At 36.2% G+C, this 19,589-nt stretch overlaps 4 protein-coding genes across 4 annotated transcripts; 2 read left to right on the top strand and 2 right to left on the bottom strand.

Annotated features, from left to right (window-relative positions):
* Positions 1–380: 380 nt before the first annotated feature.
* Positions 381–7,579, bottom strand: GCK72_010588 (uncharacterized protein; the record flags this gene model as incomplete). The annotated part of the gene is made up of 10 exons (XM_053727943.1): positions 381–483; positions 811–933; positions 983–1,323; positions 1,374–1,556; positions 1,602–1,675; positions 1,722–1,869; positions 1,916–2,152; positions 2,251–2,322; positions 4,149–4,199; positions 7,370–7,579. 10 exons carry the CDS (start codon positions 7,577–7,579, stop codon positions 381–383), a joined length of 1,542 nt encoding a protein of 513 aa, XP_053587520.1.
* An 8,596-nt stretch (positions 7,580–16,175) lies between these two features.
* On the bottom strand, positions 16,176–17,413 carry GCK72_010587 (uncharacterized protein; the record flags this gene model as incomplete). The annotated part of the gene is made up of 3 exons (XM_053727942.1): positions 16,176–16,544; positions 16,591–17,090; positions 17,137–17,413. The coding sequence occupies 3 exons, from the start codon at positions 17,411–17,413 to the stop codon at positions 16,176–16,178; spliced, it is 1,146 nt and encodes a 381-aa protein (XP_053587519.1).
* On the top strand, positions 16,380–17,442 carry GCK72_010586 (uncharacterized protein; the record flags this gene model as incomplete). The annotated part of the gene is made up of 2 exons (XM_053727941.1): positions 16,380–16,550; positions 17,212–17,442. The coding sequence occupies 2 exons, from the start codon at positions 16,380–16,382 to the stop codon at positions 17,440–17,442; spliced, it is 402 nt and encodes a 133-aa protein (XP_053587518.1).
* Positions 17,443–17,682: 240 nt separating this feature from the next.
* GCK72_010585 (uncharacterized protein) lies at positions 17,683–18,846 on the top strand (the record flags this gene model as incomplete). The annotated part of the gene is made up of 5 exons (XM_003110847.2): positions 17,683–17,725; positions 17,790–17,901; positions 17,952–18,294; positions 18,342–18,767; positions 18,814–18,846. The coding sequence occupies 5 exons, from the start codon at positions 17,683–17,685 to the stop codon at positions 18,844–18,846; spliced, it is 957 nt and encodes a 318-aa protein (XP_003110895.2).
* Between the last annotated feature and the right edge of the window lie 743 nt (positions 18,847–19,589).

Here is a 19,589-nt window from a genome sequence, read left to right as displayed (position 1 = left end):
TGATATCTCTGTAAGTTGTATGATCTCTTGTCCCAATTTTTTCCTGTGATTTTTTCTTTCCTGTGCTGTTTTTTTTCATCTCTCCCTCGATTCAATAAAACTTTAAAAACCAAAAAGAGCATTTATTCTTAAAATGGCAAAGTGAGGCACTTCTAATACAATTCTAAGCACATGTATCCCACGACATTTTGATTCAAAGACATCATTTCAAATACTCAAAAATTGAGAAAAGCCGAAAGATTTGATTCAATTTAACACAGGGAATGATGATGACAAATTCGAAAATAATCGATGCAAATGAGATCTAGAAGATTTTTTGGAGGAAATGGATTCAAGATAACCGGTTGTTTAAATGGGAATTTAAAATATTGAGGAGTAGTTCATTGTCTAGCGGATTCGACTTTCGGCTGCATTGCTTCGTCGACTTTCAACGTTAAACCCGATAAATTCATCTCGATACATTTGATTTCTGGACGGTCGACTCTGAAATTCATAATTTCAGTAAATATTTCTTTTTTTCGTGAATTGTGCCGACTCAGAATGTCTCCCAATTTTTGTGGGCGGAGTCTATCTATACACAAAATGCGGTGGCCGGCGGAACCCGTGAAGTGTCGGCCGCTTGATAAACATTAGACGCGGCGTTTCGCTTTTTCCGTCTACCTTACTCGAATAACCCGTCGATGAAGACTACTAAATGACGAATCCTAATTCCATTGCGGATATGAGGCATTTGTCTGAGCGGGTTTCAAATAAATGAAACAAATTTTGAAAGTAAATAGTTCTAGTGTAGAATTTGTAAAATAAACTCACTTGTTGCTTGAGTTGTTATTGGATGTAGCTGGAGGAGAGTTAGGCGGTGGAACATAGGTTGGATCTTTGACAGAAGAGCTTTTCCGTCTGTCTCGAATACTTGATTGCGCACTCAGCTTATTTCTGAAAGTATTCGAATTAAGTTCGATTATAGAAAAGTAGTGTTAGTTACCTGAACGGATTTCCGAATCTCTTCCGATGTCCCATTGCTTTCACAAGAATGAGAGTATCTAGTCGAGGTATCACTCTGACACAGTTCTCAATTTCTTCTTCTGTCACAGTTACAAGATGGCAATTCTCTTGTTCTGACGACATTGGAACAGTTCCACCACGTGTCACCCAGGTGTGAACTTTCACTTCATGAAGCATCAATCGATGACCAGGATCTTTTTTCAGCATTCCGAGAATCAAATCTTGAAGTGCTTCACTCAAAACAGGTGCTTCTGGGAATATGATCGGATCGTTTTTGATCTTTTTATGAAGTGCGATAATATAATTGTCCACAAATGGAACCTGAAATTCAATAGGTTTTCAATATTCAAAGTTTCAGTGATACTACTCACAGTTCCAATAACAAAAGCATACAAAGTGATTCCTAATGACCAGATATCTTGGGCTCGACCCGAATAGAAGTGATTTGCTCCTTCTGTAAGTGCTTCTGGAGCCATGAATGCCGGTGTTCCAGCAGTTCCCGATAAGAAGGCGTCGATCCCTTCGAATTCACAAGAAACTCCGAAATCAGCAATCTGAAGAGAAGGAAGATGATTTATTGTAGGCTTGGGATGACTCACTTTTACTTGCCCTATATCACTGAGCAATAGATTTGATGGTTTGATATCTCGATGAACTATTTTTTGGTAATGTACTGGAAATTCCAAAATTTGTAATCAGCTTGAATGTCGTCAACTTACAGTACTCTAATCCACATAATGTATCTCTGAAATAGCTCCACGCAGTATCCTCATCTAGTGGTTTATCTGTTGGAATCTCCAGAATTGATCCTTTCTCCACAAACTCGAAAACCATATACAAATAGTTGTCATTTGGATCATCGAGAACCTGCGAACACTCTCATTATTGAGTTCAAAGATGCTTGAATGCTTACCTCGACTAATTTGACAACATTCGGATGTGACAACTTTTTCAGAATTGCAATCTCTTTTTGTACTAATTGAAGGGGATTTTTGAGTACTGATGGTGCTGCATTTTCCTTATTTCGTCGTGGAGGCGGTTGTCGAAAACAAGCGAAATTCTTCAGAAGTTTCATCTTATCCAGTACTTTCAACGCGTAAAGATTCTTGTCTTCCTCGTTGTAAGCGAGTTTAACAATTCCATAAGAACCCTGGAAATAGGAAAAGTGATTGGACGTTATTGGTAATTTATCGTTCCAATCTCTCTCAGCTTTAGTAATCATTGAAATTAAAAAGGGATTCCTCTTACCTGTCCTATTTCCTCCATTAGCCTGTATTGATTCAATTGAATATAACTTTCGCTCCGCTGCTGTGAGACCGACTGAAAAGTGTACATTTTGGAAAATAGGAACATCTCACTGTGGAATGAATTGCTGCTAAGCACCGTTCGCAGTTTTACGGCTTCTTCTCTTCTTTTTCATTTTATCTTTCAGAGTGAACAAACAAATTGACACTCGAAAAGAGAATGATGTGGCAGTAGATTTAAGAGATCTTTTGCTCAAAAAATGAGAGAACAAAAGAAGAAAAAGAAGAAGAAAGGTGGGTCAAATGGATGTCGGGGAGGTGGAAAAAGAGTGGAGAAAACGACTTCCGTTCTCTTGAACATGTTGCTTTTAAGAGGGGATAAGTGAATCTACGGATTAGTCGCTGAATGCACTTCCCCCAAAATCTCTTCTTCTTTTTGCTCTTTTTGCTCTTTCGTTAGAAAATAAGGGAAAATATGTGTCCGAATACGTTACTATGGAAAAAGTCATTCATCAATTCATCATTTTTCATGATCTTCAAAATTCTTTCCAAAATTCTCGGAAGACACCAAAAATATTTCGGAAGTTGAACGAGAAACGTCACTTTTTACATATGGTTTTGAGTGTTTGGATTTTGAAGAATTGAAAACGAATAATATAAATAAACGGCTTCTTCTGTTTATGAAAACATGACAAAATGATCTGGTTTAGAAAATGGGAATGAGAAGATTGCAGGCTTTGATATGTAATGAAGGAATCATTTTTTCAAAGCACGAATTAGACCGAAATGAGATGTTTTGTGTTCGTGATACAAGGAGCTTATGAGAAATGACTAATACGAAAAGCTCCATCATCTAGGAAGTGAGAACGCATTCTGACCGATATTAAGATTTGAAGGATTTCTCACTTTTACATTCCCGAGGTCTTCGCACAGTCGGTAGTAATTTTGTATACTCACACTTCCAAAGAAAATTGCTTCCGAATTCCGTACCATTTTTATTTTCTTTTTCCCATCTCCTTTAAACCTTACGAAATAAAAAAATTAAGACTCAAAAAATAGATCCGGTATTTTTCGGGACTGCCTTTAAACTTCTCCTTTCCCCTGTTAATATTCAATATTTCAAATTCTAGCACGTCGTAAATCTTGCAAAATCTCATAGTTTCACTTTTCTTTTTTAGATTTCAACGTCATAGTGTGTGAGAATATTTGGAACCAATTTAGCCCCTAATCATATTTGTTTCCTTATCCTTCTAGCCATTCCGTGAGATTTTCATATTTTGTTTCAAAATCAAAAACACAGAACCGTGGAGGTCAAAACGTGTAATTATGTTATGGAGAAGGAACTGAAAATAGACAAAATTGGTGTCTAATATGAGGGTAATTTTCAGTTTCTAAATAATAGAAACAAACAAAATCGTTGACTAAAAAGCGGAAGTACAAAAGTTGGTGTGGCGAAAGAGAATTCCCAGAAGTTTGGTTTGGTGTATTGTAGTCTCTAGAGTTACTGTAAGATGCGCCTTATTTTTTGTATAAATTCCCAAATCTTGATTGTGACGAGTTAATAAGGTCTTTGCAGCTATATACACCTTCAGTTGAAAGTTTTAGAGAGTTTTAGAGAGAGAGATGAAAAGAATCTAATATATTTCCACACTGAATTATTATTTCTGTTGTTAAAAGAATAATTTCGAAGTGATACGAAGCCGAAACTATAGATTGAGAACACACCGATATACAGATTGTAACTTATCATTTAACATCCAAACTTTACAATCAATTCCCCTGTATTTTTCGAGTTTCAGACCGTCTTCTACGAGTGAGATCATCAGAACTGAGCCCAGTTGTAATGTAATCAAACTCGTGTGAAACTCAATCATAATTTTGCAGAAAAATCAAATAACTCACCTTAACATATCTCGTCGGTCTCGATAAATTTGGTGACATTGTGGCGGCGAGCTGAAATGAAAAATGACTTGAAGTGGTGCAGAATAAGGACCCGGCCGTCCTCCTAAAAATTTTCAATCGACTCGACGGCTTTTTGATATAGAAAAAATATACGCCTTCTTCTTCTCCTTTTCCGTCGTTTCGATTTATGCAACCTCGTAAAAAAAAGAAGGCGTCAGCTCTCTTTCTCCCCTATTCTCATTATTCTAGCCCACACAACAACAATCAGAAATGCCCATTACAGTAAGATTTAATGTCGTGAAGGTGGCATTCTAGTGGAATAAAATGACGTGGAAAGTAAAGATGAGTTGGAACAGACAAAGAGATGAAAAGATCAGAAGAGAATCAGAAAGCGGAAGGAAAATATTGGGAAAGTGTTGCAAAGCGATGGAAGAAGAAATTGTGAAAACAATGTTACACACAAAGAGAAAATGAGCACAAGTGGAGTAAAGTGGGGAAGGATAAGAAGAAGAAGAAGGAGGTGGTTGATTCGAAATGACACCATTGAGATTTTGAAAAGAAGAAGAAGAAGGACACTTGGCTTTTATTGCAGATAAAGAAGGTCCTCGATTCATCGCTTTCTTTTCTGATTTGATTGAACCTATTCAGAAGTTAAACGAAGAAAAATGGAACAGGGATCTCGAATATTATTATGTTATTTTCAAAAAAAAAACGTTTCTACACTACATTCAGAATGTGTTGTTTGATCCATCATGGAATTCTCAAAAAAAAACTGTAAACCATTGGTCTTCAGAATCTGCAACACCGTCTCGGAGTGTTGGGAAACTGTAGAAAAACCGAGAACTTCACTTTTCCAGTGGATAACTTCTCAATAAGTAAAAATCTATAGTTGATATTAAAAGTCTGAGCTTTTTTTAACTTAAATGCGTCAACTTGAAAGGAACAAGTCTGAAGCCTGATAGGGTGGTGTCACACAAAATTGGTTGGGAGTTACGAAAATGAATATCTACGCGTTATCTATATTAAACTAAAAAGTTGATATTTTGGTACTTACTGCCCACCCATAACTCATTTTCAAAGCTGGTTTTTAACTAAAAAATGAAAAAAAAAACGAAAATCGATTGACAGTACGGTACCAAGTATTTTCATTAAATTCTTGACCAGAGAAGGCCAAAATAATGAAGCCACATTAATTACATAGTTTTATTGAAACATGGTGCAATTTACAGTATTTCTGGATATGATTAAGAAGAATAACCCAGTCAACCAGTTCGAAAATTATGATCTTTGGGTGAAAATTGTCTATTTCTTCCTGGTTTTGTTCTGTCTTTTTTCTGCAAATGTTTCATTGTCTTGTCTGAAGACTACAACTACTACTTCACACATGACACCTTTCTTGATATTTTGGAATTCCAGAAATCAGATTCAAGGAATACAATTCATACAGTTTTTATTCGAAAACATTTTGCATAAAATAGAGTGAAGAACTGTGTTCTATGTCCGAATTTAGAGCAAAACCTAGAGAAAATTGGAAAAAATGAGGAATTCAATTCTTGAAAAGTGATAGAAAAAAGTTCAAGTGGAACTAAAAAGGATCATGGCAAGTACTCTTGTCTTCTTCTTTTTCTCTTTTCGTCTTTTGCCTTTAGTCTCATTCCAATTATGAGTTAAGAGCAAAAAAAGAAGACGGAAGCGAAAAGTTTTCCTTTTTCAAGAATAAAGTGTAGACGGTGAGCTAAAAAATAGATCTGAATTTGTTGACTGAATAAAAAAAAACAAAAAAGATGTTCGTTGAGAGTTTCCTTCTCACAACGAGTGGTCATGTTCATCATTGAGCGAAGAGGGGTGTCTGGGTGTATCCCAGAAAAATGGAGAAGAAATAAGGAGATCTTCTTCTTCTTTTCCTTACAGAGAAGTGTGGCGCAGTTCATTCGAAATGATACTCCCTCGGGAACAATTCACTGCCATTATGAGCCATCCGAACTGGTCCCTGACAGCGCATTTTTGTTTGTGAGAATGAAAATATTGGAGACAAGAAAGGAGAGAAGGAGATGATGAAGATGGACATTGAGAAATAGAGACACCGGGTGACAGTTGAGCTTTCATGGATTACTGTAGAGAAATTTTAGGAACCGGTCAGCCAATTAGCGCGCGACCTGGTGTCCACACAACATTATCACGATAATGTTATCGGCTCATAAGATTCTACTTGTTGTCTATAGAGGAATCCAATTTTATTTCGGTGTAAAATCGATGAAGTTCAGATATTTTTCGGAGCGAGAGTCGTTGTTCTCTTATTTCAAAAATCAACGGACAAGCTCATTTTATTAAAATTTGCGACTCCTAGGGGATAAGTTTTTGAGGATTTGATGTAGTCTGATTATTGAACTTTTTCTGATGTTCCACAAAAAATTTTCGAAGAACGAATAGTCAGTTCCAACTCCAAAAAAATTGAGAAAAATGAAATCATGAAGATGTTTTGAGTTGACTGATGATCTCCGGAGTACAGGAAAAAATAAGGAGATAAGGAAGAGATCAAAATGAAATGCGTTTGCTCAGATGAGTTTTTAGGAGAATATCCAATTGGAAATCATCCAAAACAGAGTGAAATTCAGATATACGTCAAGTTCGTTCATGATACTTGGAATCATGAAAAAGAGAAAAGATGAATTGAAAACAAGAGTCTAGGAGAGATTCTCTGGAGAGTTTTTAAAGTTATCAATACGTTCTGATGTTATCTCTTTCTATATATTCACACTAAACCTTTCCCATGATATTTTGAGAATTGTCTAGTCGTGTGGGTGATTGAATAATTATCACGAATTCATGGAATCCCCAAAGAAACAAGAATTGTTTTGAAAATATGTATGAAGGAGTACCATGACGTCTGTACCCGGAAGATTCAAATTAACAAATTAAGGAAAAAAGGGGAGGAAGTTGTGACTAGGTTGGGTGGGTTGGTGGATGACAGAATAATGCTGTAGGCTTTTTAAAGCATTCGAAGGGTGAGAACGGAAAAGAATCCAATTCAGGATTATAATGGCTCGGAAGAGTTGAAAAAAAGCCTGGCCATGTAGGTAACGTTTTACCACGCGAACAGTGATGTGTTCGGCTCCTCTACAGAAGGTAATCTCCAGAATAGAAAACCAAGAAAAGGAAGAAAAAATCAGATAAGTCAGCTATTTTTATTTTCCTTGTTGCATCTGTCTAAAAGAACTTACATTATTACTAGAATGAGGTCCAGCTTCATCATCTTCCTGAACAGCTCTTGCCCTCACTAGCCTCCTGACTCCAGTTGTATCTGATTGTTGTCTAACCATTGAAGCAGCTGATAATAATGATCTTCTATCCACATTGCCTGTTGTTGTCATTACATTTGTTTGAGAAGAAGACGATGGACCCGGCGAATCATCGGATGTATCGCCGACCATCCTGAAAGGAAGAAAAGATGATGTATAATAATATTTGAAGAAAATGTGGGCGACTTTTGAGGAAAGACTGGGTAAAAAAAGAAGCAGAAAAGAGGATTTCGAAAAAGATTTTGAAGGCGAGAAGCCACGTACAAAATATCTTTTATAAGGCGATTCTGATGGCTATTTGCGGAAATTGAAAAAGAAAAGACCGCCTCGTTTATTATTTCAGGATTATTTTGGATAGTCTGTATTTGAAATTTTTGAGTTTTGATGATAGTTTGAGTCTTTTAAGTGTGGGTTCTCTTTTATTAGAAGATATATAACATTTGATTAACATTGACAAAGATTGTTGTATAACATTTGAAAAAAATGAAAGCATTATGTTTTATGCTAACCAAGCTATCTTCTGGACTACGTACAGGCTGGTCAGTACGACAATTTCCTCGGAATCTTGCATAAAAGAGTTGGAATGAGTAAACTCTCAAAAAGTAGAAATGTGGGAAGTTACGAGACAAAGATCTCTAGTGAGTAGTTGCAAACAGACGAATAGCATTTATGAAATTGACAGATATACAATTAAAACTAGGAAAAAGAATCTAGACAAAAAACATAAAAGTTGTGTTTCTCTTTCTCTTTTCAGTAATCTGATTTGCGTGTGCACTTGCAAACATCTTGACTGATATAACTGGAAATTAGATAAAATGAAATATATAGGATAGATGGAAATGAAGAGAGAAAATGAAAAAGATCTGGAAGAAATAGAAAAAAAAGGCAAAAAAAGAAGAATGAAAAGAAGAAGAAGCTGGGCAGAGAAACTGGTGAATGAATGAATTAAATAGTGAATGAAACTGGCGGCGAATGGACCAAAAAAAGAGGAAAATAGCCGTCTCTCTATGGCTGAGCTCTCACATGGGCTCCGCAACAGAACTATAAATTATTCACGGCCCTCCGCGTCGCGGAGTGCTTTTTAGAAAAAGAAAATATGGAAAGAAAATGAGTCTGAAACTCTACACTCTGAAAATGTTGGATTTATATGGAGTTCTCTTTTTTGGTTTCGGACGATGATGAATACGAAGACGGAAATTCGATTTCAGTAAGTCAGTCAAGTGGAAAACATATATATGAGTGAAAGAGTCGGAAAAATAAAACGAAAAAAATGACTGATTTTTTGAGTGTTGGAATTTGTTGAGATCAATTTACAAAAATAAAACTGTAGACTGTCAAAATCTAACAATAGAATATTCTGCAAAAAATCGAAGACCTCACACAAAAATTGAACATTACGAATCGGAAAAGAAACCACAGAAACCTAGTTCTCTAAACGAACAGGTGCATTTCGTGTGATATTTTGTGGCATTTGGATTCAAAAAGTTTTCCGGTTTTTCGTTTTGACAATCACATTTGGAGTTTCTAGTTTTTCTTAGGAAACCAATGAATTTGATATTAGAATTGAGTTTAGGGCAAGAAGAGGCGGGAGTAGTGGATATGGGAACAGGAGAGAGAGAGAGGGAGATTCAGTTGTTATTAAAATGGGAAAAAGAGAATAGAAACTTCGATGAAAGATACTATCAAACCTAAGACTTTCCAGAATAATCTAGAGCTTTTTGTTCTCGAGAACTCGAAAGTAAGATCACTCGAACTTGATTTTCTATCCACTAGAACCTGCCTAACAGTTTCAGGAATAAAATCATTCAAAACAGAATAGATTCCTTCTTTTATAGTTAACTCACATGTAGATTTATCTCCGATTTATTGCACAAAACATATGGATTTGCAGAAGAGAGAAACGAGAGAGAAGCGAGACCTCGTGAGAAGTCAGGTGTCCATAGAAAATAGATCAAATGAGACATTATTTAAATTGGAAGAGAGTAGAAAGAGAGTGATTGAATATATACTACCGAAAGAGATTGAATTAGAAAGAAATTGAGATATATCACTCTCATTTTTCCAGAGAGAACCAGTCCCGAAAGCCAATCCAAATTTTTGTTTTATGCTGATTAGTTTTCTTTTTCTTTCTCATGGAGCAAGAATCGAGTGAAAAAAGCAACAATAAATAGTATTTTCTGGATCGGAAGAAGAATTTCGAGTAGCTGTTTTATCTTTCCGCCAACGCGGTTAATTGGAAGTTTGGCGTCATGAGGAATAACGGAGAAAATGACGAAAACGAAATGGATGACGTCGATATGAGAACCCAACCTAATTATTTCGATTGCCATTAATATAAGCAAAAGGAAAAAGTAAATGATTTATGAGTCCTTAGAAAGATCTTAACACTCCAAATAAACGGATAATGAACTTTTTTTCGACGGGAATAGAAAAAGAAGAAAGAAAAATGAAAAGTTGGAATGAGCAGAATGAAGGCTTCATTTGGAGAAAGAAAGTGCAAGTACACAAGAAGATTCAGATGACTTCCTTTTCTTCTTGCAGAACGGAAATATTTTCTGATTATGAAAGAATGGAAATTCTGAGAAGAGAGCAGAGAACGAATGGGTTTGTAGAAGCAGAATGTGATTATATTATTATATTAATGAGGTACGGTAAATATGATGAAATTTGGCATGAATGATCTGGAAAAAATTATGTAGCAGAAGCAGATTTTTTTTTGGAAATGAAAATACGATTTCACAGAAACTGATATAAATTACTTCTGAAATAAAATGTCTAACAAGAACAGAAGAAAACGAAGAGATACTCTCGAGTTTATACATGTGTACATGTAAATTGTTATCAAAATGTATAGATTTCAGCTCAGTCATAATATATTTTAACTTAAATTCGGGGAAGAGAGATAGAACATAGAAATATTCAAAACTAGGTCACAGGTGAAAGAAATTGAAGAATTGGTAAAAGAGAGAAAAATGAGAAAATTGGAGCTTGAAAACTCTGATACTTATATAATTCAAGTTAGAAGGTGCAAAGTTGTTCTAAAACTTTTGAACAGAAGAGAAAGTATTTTTAGAAAACTTCATTTGGAAAGTACATCATCGTTTGCTAAGCCAATTGTCCACTTCTCCCTAAACAAGAATAGTTTAAAAGGGATGTTCTTAATTACCAGCTAGCAAATATAGGTCGAAAGATTGATATTTCTCTTTTTCTCTCGTTATTCTTTTCATATTTCGAAAATTACAATAGCTCCAAAAAATGAGTAAGAATAAAAAGGAAGCCTGAAACTGGGAAAAACAAAAAAAGAACTGAAACAAGAAAAAAAACAAAAAAATTGGATTGGAGTGGGGTCGAAATGAATGAGAAATAGTAGCATTTGTTTCTTTTTTCGTCACATGTATCTTATGTGAGAGCTCTCCTTGCCAATGACACTACTCTTTCACCAAAAAGGCAATTCGGAATGGAGAGAGAGAGAACGAGAGAGTATTGAGCATAAGAGACACAGACGACAGAATTAGAAAGAGCTGAATAAGAGATCTGAAAGGGACGAGGAGACGCAGAGAATATGTGGAGCTGTTGAACAAAAAACTGAGGATGGAGAGAAGGAAAAGGTGAGAAAGAGAGAGAAAGAGCAACTACATTTAAAAGTGAGAGAAAATTGAACGGACTACTTTATATCTGATGGAGGAAAGAATAAGACAAAGAGTTATGAATTGTATTATTAAAAATGTATCTGTTTCTTTTGATCCAGAAGAGAAATTAGGTATGCAATAGTACAAATGACCTTTGACAACACGGACAACGGATCCGAAAGTCGAAAGAAGGAAAAGGATTTTCATTGTGGTTATATCGGATGAGTTGAGGGTTTTCAAATACAGTAATTTTTGAGGTTCAGGCTCATTGAATACGAGATTATGATAAAAATCACACGGCACCTTTGAAGTTTGATACAGTAAACTATGGTGTTCTGTAATCTCTATCTAAAATATCTTACTGTAGTGGGACAGATCTAATCGAAAATTATAAAAGTATCAGTGAGTATGACGTGGGTTCAGATTATGAACTAAATGATAAGTGACAGTTAGAATCCGGATGGTGAGATGCATTTCCTGCACTTTGTTATTCCAGAAAGTTTCAGAACAAACAAAGTTTAACAGTGTTCGTTTCTAAAACAAAATAAACTAACTTTAATTCACTTGCAAATTTTATTGATGAAAATTCTCGATTCTGAATTTTCAACCCGTTTCCAAACAGCTGATTAAACTTTGAAGCTTCTCTCTCAAATCAAAAAATAAAACTTTTGAAATTCAACTCCTTAGTTCAAAAACTGATATTTGAAGAATTTTTGAAGTCACAAGTTCTATTGGGTTTCAAATTTTTGTAAGTTCCGTTTTTCTTAGAATTTGCATATTTAATATTTGAAAACCGGATAAATGTCAGAGATCATCTTCATATCTAATATCCGGGATTGGTATAAAATTTCAAAATTTGTCTTCTTTTTCTTCTCATTTCTTTCTAGTTTTCACAGTATTCCTAGATGAATGATTCATCCGAAAGAGTACATAATTTGTAGCTGAAAAAAGGGAAAAAGAAAAAGGAAGAGAAGAAGCACAATTATATTATATTATTATGTGGGTGCATCTATCTTCCTCTAAAAAATGCAGACAATCAAGGATTATCTCTAGTGGATTAGTTGGATTGGATAGTAAGAAAAAGAGAAAACGCCACGGGGCAATCGGAACAAAATGTGTGTGTGCGTGCTTTCAGTTGATTCTGATGACTTTCTTCCCGTTTGACTTTTTCGCACTCGGAAAGAACTTCTTTTTTCGAGTGAAAGAAAGGAAAGGAAGTGCATTTAGAGAAAGGAATGTATCGCTTTGGGAGAAATGGAAGGGAAACTTACAGGGAATTCGGTTTTATGAGAATTTGAATCGGATAATAAGTGAATTCAGAGAAACAGAAACGGAAAGATAGCTTCATTATTATTTTTTTTTAACTGACGTTGGCTAGCATTTCATGCGTGAGAGCCGCTAAAGTCAGTTTCTAGAAAGTATTCTTTAAAAAATCAGCATCCTGGTTCTCTATTTCAAACATCTCTTCTTCATAATTCTCCTTTTTTCCAAAAAATAAAAGAAACAAGTTTAAAACTTCACGAACACTTTTCAAAATCCTTCCAAACTCTTTTTCTAATCCCTGATTAAGCTTAATCTTCTGATTTATTTTTCACTACAAATATCACTTTTGAGCTGGAGAAAAGATGTAGGAAAGGTTTCACTTGATCCAAACAATGAGAATTCCGAAATGTGAAAAGCTCAAAAAGTCAACTTTCGAGTTTTCGAGTCAAGCACGTGCTAGATTCACATTTTAATCTCACTACTACAAATCAAATCGGATTTTTATCAAAAAATCAGAATGGGTTACTCGAAATAAGATAAAAAGATAAACAGAGACTGAAACACAAAGGGATATTTGAATAGGTACAAATTGTTTGTTCTGTCTGATCTTAAAATTGAAAACCTGAATGTAGAACGCTCGCATTTCAATTTAAAAAAATTACAGATGAAAACAGAATGGAAATCTGATGACTGTAGTTATTTAACACACGTAGTTGGTCAATCGTAAAACCTAATACTTTCTCGGAGTCCCCAAATAAGTTTTTTCAGCATCTTTCTACTAGAAATCTCATCTGAAGCATCTGCTTTCCTACTAAATCGAAAATAAAAAGTGCACTTACCATTCATTCCACTGTCTGAGATGAGAGATGACGTTCTCTGGTATACTTGGAATTGTTAACGAGTAACGTGCAAATGTATTCTTCATTTTTCTTATTGTTGTTTCCTGTGAAAATAAAAAGATATATGATATGAATTGTTTGATGAATTTGAATGGATTGAGAGAGAAAAAACGATTCGAGATCAGAAAAAAAGAATAAAAAGAAGAAAAGAGAGTTAGAATTGGAAGAAAAAAAGAGGGTTTTTGAATGTAAAAATACATGAAAACAACAACAAAAAGAACAACAGAAAAAGGAAAAAGAAGGAAGGAAAAAGGAGAAAAAAGGAATAAGAAAACGGAGAAAAATGGGTCTGACTTCTACTGGCACAGCCAATTTTCGAGGAGGGTTTTCCTCCAAAAAGTCTCTTTTTTCTGGTTCTCTCTTTCTATTTTTTGAAGAAACCAATTGTGACATGGTAATTGACGGAGAGAATGAGGAACAGGAACTGCCTCTTCTTTCTGTCTTTCTTTCCAGAAGAAAGCACATATTCCAAAAGAAGAAATTAAACTTGTCTATGGATCAATGCACTTGAGAGGATGGAGATTAACTTTGTAGTCAAGGAGAGAGAGAGAGTGAAAACTCAAAAATCTAGAAGGAGAAAAGATTGAAATACATTGCACTTTTATGGAATTCGAGAATTTGTGTTTCTACGTAATCCCGGATACATGACTTCTAAAAATGGAAAGAAGTGTATGTTCTTGATTTTTTAGGAATTTGACTAAAAAGAGTACAGAAAAATAGAAAAAAGGGGGAGGCTCCGGAATTTAATTCTACCGATTGAAAGGTATTGAGGAATAGTAGAAAATATAAAGTAACGCAGACTTTAGAAAAACAATAAGTTGATTCCAGAAAAGTTTTCTGATAACCGACCTACTAGCTTACTGAAAAAAAGGATCGGAAGAGAAAATCTCAGTTGAACCTCTTACTAGGGAAGGCCTCCGGATGACCGTGGAGTTATGGGATGTAACCTATATCGTTGGAAAGCTGAGAAAACGCGGATTCCACGGACGTTGAAAAATATCGGTATGATAGTACTCTAAGAATACGTTACCTATCGAAGATGCATCTTCAGATGTGAACGAAATATAACCGAGATATGAGGTCATTTAAAACAAATTCCTTTTCAGTCGGTCTGTTCGTGTACTGTACGAATGCAGATTTTGTGTAAGAAATCGTCCAGTGCGGGACTTCCAGTTTTGTGAACACCTAAATTGAACGCTTAGCAGCTATAAAAGTTGTCAGGAGACATCCGAATTTAGCTGCTCATAGTAAGAAAGACTGAGTTTTAAGGAGACACTTAAAAAGTGAAATTTCAGCAAAAACTTTCTATGCAAGCGGACTTATTTCTTGAAAGACTCCATTCTAGTTCCGTTTCATTATCTCCAACTCTTAACCCACTTCAGCTAATTTCAAACTAATAGCTTATTTGAAAGCAAAAGATCTACTATTCTTTTTTCATTTTTTTGTGGTTTCCTCCATCTAATCTTCTACTTCAGTCAAAATTGACGGAAAAATTGATGAAAAAATTGATGAAACGTGTGAGAGAACCATTTTCAAAGTGTCATGAAACCCGCGTTAGATGGGAAAATTGGATGAAATGATCTTGGGAATAATGAGCTTTTTCGAAAAATATAATAGTTTGAACGGATAATTGGTTGTATAGGAATTTGTTGAGATGGAAGAGATATATTCTGGTTTCTTTAATTCGAGAAATCAGATAAAAACTGAACTCAAAATTCAGTTATATTAGAACTGAACAGATACAATTTTACAAACATGGATGAGAGTTATATAGATTTGGTTCTCTCAGGTTTTAGAACGGAACGGTTCATTCCAAAACTGTCTTTTTTGTTAACATGTGTAGAGTCTTGAGTCGGAAAGAAACCAGTTCAGTGACAGATCTACAGTAGTTTATTTCAAGTATTACGGTTTTAAGTTTGCCATCATTTCTCAAAAGTTTTAACGATTCTGAAACTTGGAATAGAGTAAGATCATGAATACCCCTCTCTGAAAAACCGTTTTCAGAAGAACCAAAAACTTGGGACCACTTTAAAATAGTTAGAAACTGCCAGTAAATACTCCAAATACGGCATGAGCGTGTCACTCTTTCAACTCATAAAAGTTGTATTGTTTTGGTGGTCTCGTAACAAAACAAGAAAACGGGGAAAAGAGAGGCGGAAAAAAAGAAAACTCGAAGAAAAAAGGCATCTTGAAAACCGAGACTCCGCCTAAAAGAGGGCCATTTCCTTCTGGTCTAAAGCGTCAATCCAAGCACACGGAGAAGCATCTTTCCCTTCGATTCTTTTAGACACAAAACATCGGTGAGTTCGAATTTCGAGACAAGAGAGGAGAGACCTATGTTTCCTTTTTCTTCTCCCACTACAACTGACTTTCTCTTCTTTTCTAGAGGAGCCCAATCGAATTCGTTCGCACGCTTCTCAATTTGACACAAAACATCGAATTCGCTCCTCGAGATGAAAAATGAGAGAAAAAGAGACGGAGAAGAAGGACAGAGACACGCCAAATATGATTGATGTACAAGACACGAAGAGAAGGAGCCAAATTGCGTTTACTCACTAAGAATAGATCGGTTCTTTTCTCAAAAAATGACAACAACAGTCTCGAGTTTATTTTAGACCAACGGATTTTCGAAAACAAAATTTGAAAAGAGTAAATCTAGTCTGAATGTAGTCTGATGGAACAGTAGAATGAGAATCGTAGCTCGCCCTAGGTAAAATCGCGTCGAAGACGCAGCACACTTCCAGCTAAACTTATTCTTGGATATGGGGCTGAAGGTTTCGATGGAACAGAAAGCTGAGAGCAGAAGAATGCTTGCAAGACAAGCCAACTGGTTGAGAATAAAAACAATAGAATACAATAAGGCTTTTTTCATTTTCAAACACTTTCATTTGGGGCATTGACTTAAATGAGCAATCACGGCATGGCAGCTGACGCAATTCAGCCATCGAGTTTGTATCCTGGCAGAGCCTTACGGCAGAGGACAGTAACACTCGAAGCACACGCAGGTCCACGAGCCGAATGCTCCTTTCCTTGGTATCCGTATCCGTATGACTCGTTGCGAACATCGACTTTGGCGAGAATTTGTTTTCCACCTGGCAAGTTGACAACTCCAACGGAGATATCTCCCTTGTGATTGTTGACATGAACTGGTTTCCAAGTCTTTCCTTCTTCGAATGTCGCCGCCTCTGGGAATGGAATCCAACCGTACTCGTATCCAACAACGTGTGGTCCAAGACGAACAAGAAGTTGGATGGATCCGACATTCTTGCAGTATTCGTTATTGAACCAGGAGAAGTTGGCAGCAACCTGAAGGTATATTTTTAGTTTTTGATTAATTCCTGAATATACAAACCTTTCCTCCTTCATTCCAGACACGTCCCATGACAGGTTCTCCCTGCATGTACCACAAAGCGACATATTGATCTGGATTGACTCCGGGCAAAGTGTCAAGAGTCTTGTCCAAAGCTTGAACCAATTTACGAGTCGGGAACGGATCTCCCTCACGAATATCGATCCATTCGTCGTGCATGACACGTGGTGGTGGTGGGCCTGGTGGTGGAATTGGTGGTGGTGGAGGTGGTTTCGGACAGTTGTCACATTCGCAATGTGGTGGTCCTCCGATGCAATTACGGGTGATGATGTACATTTCATTCAACTGAGGACCCAATTGTTTGATGACTTTTCCGTTGAATGAGAACCAGGCCTCCTCGGTTTTGTTATCAACATATCCGAGAAGATTTCCCTCCTTTCTCTTCCAAAAGATTGGGAAAGAGTCTCCACAACGAACCAATTGATGCTTGTCATCGAGCTTTTCAATACGATCTTTGTACTTGATCCACTCGTACCAGAAACCTGAAAGTGACACGAATGACTTTGAAATGTTGTCGACAGTTCTTACCTTGGTTGTTGTGGTCTCCAACATATTGAAGCACTTGAATTTGTCCTTCCAATTGAGCCTTGGTAGTCAATTCAGCCTCCTTGTACGGAAATGAACATTCAACGACTCCTCCGTTGTTCCACGAACGACCATGAATCGGCTTTCCATGCTTGTACCAGAGAGCCACGTACATGTTCTGCTCTCCCATACATTTCACTGGACTCGGTGGAAACGGTGAGCCAATGGGCTGGAACGCCCAAGTGTCTTCCTTCGGTGGGGGATTCGGTTTCGGCGCCATCAGATGTTGATAGCGTCGATCGTTGGTGATAAAGGTTTTTTATTCCAAGATGAGGCTAAACTGGCGATTTCGTCTCATTTTATGCACAAAGATAACGATCTGACCGGGTCAGTTTACGGAGATTTTCTAGGAAAAAAGTTACGGGGATTTGAGAAAAAAAGAGGCTGAAAAGTGTGGAGTGCCATGTAGACGTGAACTTCTATTCTTAACGTGGTTTAAAAAATCAATTATTTTTAGGAAATTCTCAGTTATTTTCGAATTGTCCGGTGATGGCAAATAACCGTTCGACATATGGAACTTGCAACAATAAAAGTAAGTCACTTCTCAAATCAGAATAGTTCCGAATCACCGAGGCTATACAATTTCATAATTTCAGATGATTTCGCAGACGAAATCATTGTAAAAATCCTGAACATGGGAGCAGTTGGAAACAAATTCGAGGCGATAATGTCATCAAAACAGATTTTCGGACTGTTGGATGTGGTCAGGTTCGTGTTCTGAATCAAAGAGCCACGTTGAAATTCCTTTTTATTTTCAGAGATGTTTTTTGGAAACAAGGTGCAATGGTAGAGCTGGAAACACCAGTCAAAGTATGTGGAGACGTGCATGGACAGTATTCAGATGTTCTCCGACTTCTGGAGAAAGGCGGTTTCCCTCCGACCGTCAATTATCTATTTCTTGGTGATTATGTTGATCGAGGACCCCAAAGTCTTGAAGTTGTTTCTCTTTTCTTGGCGTACAAAGTCAGATTTCCTGGAAACTTTTTCATGCTTCGTGGAAATCATGAAACTGGAGCAATCAATCGTGTCTATGGATTTCTGGATGAAATACAACGGAAATACGGCTCGAAAATCGGTGCGAACTTATGGAACACTTTTCAGGTGAATGATATTATGATGAACTCAAATTCAACCAATTTCATTTTTAGACCTGCTTTGCATATATGCCATACACTGGTTTAATAGCTGGAAGGATTCTTTGCATGCATGGTGGAATCAGTAAAAGAATGCAAAGTTTGAATCAACTCCGAAAATTGCCTCGCCCAGTGCTGGATATCCCGAATCCCAGTCTAGAAATCGATATTCTCTGGTCGGATCCAGACCAAACTATTCATGGATTCGACGACAGTACACGTGGAGTTGGACAAGTATTTGGGGATGAAGCACTTCAAGAAGTAATGGATAGATTAGGTGTTGATTTGATTGCTCGTGCTCATCAAGTCGTTCAAGACGGATACGAATTCTTTTATAAAAAGAAATTGGTTACTATATTCTCAGCTCCTCACTATTGTGGAGAATTCGATAATGCAGCTGCAATAATGTCTGTTGATGTGAACTTGCTTTGCTCGTTTCAGGTAGCCTCAATTTTGAGATGAGTCTTGATCAAGTATTATTTTCCAGATACTGAGACCGGAAAAGAAGGGAAGTGACTGAGATGGAATGCACAAAAACTTACAGTTACTTTTTTTTCGCAGTTAAAATAAACCATTTTTGATTTACCGGTTTTTGTTTACGATTGAAGACGGAGCTCATCAGTTTTATTTCAGTTTGAATTAATCCTTTTTTTTTGGTTATTGTTCGATTCAGCACAAAACATTGACAATTCCTTAAGACTTTAACTCCTCGACTCCTCTAAATATTCGACATTCCCCAACTGAACCAACGTTTTAGGAGAAGTGTATTTTGAAGTGGTTCTTATTCTATTTAAACAAAAAGCTACAATATTTGCGCGTTGAAAATCTGAGAATGAGGCTTTCCATAACCGAGTTTTTTTTTTCAGATAACGAGATGAGTTGGTTTAGAAAATTTATGAATTGTACAGAAGGGTCTTAAAAAAGAAAAAAAGAAAGATTTTTACAATAAATAACAATGATATACAGATAAATAAAATACAATTCAGTTTGATTTTGTGATGTGAATCTAGTTATTATTTATCACAGATTAATAGAGTATAGTAGTTGTTTTTGAGGTAATTGGGAGGGTTTCAGAGATCAAGCTGTGGAATTAGGGGTGTTACCAGACAAATAGAGATGGAAAGAGACGGTTCTAATCAGATAGATTTACAATATAACACCGGTTGCAGTCAAAATGAGACCATGAAAAACGAAAAGTGACTAGATTACTTGATGCCTAAACGGTAAGAATAATAATGTTTAATGAACAAAAAATAATAAACT

This window comes from Caenorhabditis remanei, chromosome III (genome assembly GCF_010183535.1).
Source record: "Caenorhabditis remanei strain PX506 chromosome III, whole genome shotgun sequence".
NCBI classification, from domain to species: Eukaryota; Metazoa; Nematoda; class Chromadorea; order Rhabditida; family Rhabditidae; genus Caenorhabditis; species Caenorhabditis remanei.
This window is presented reverse-complemented; position numbering and strand designations above follow the sequence as displayed.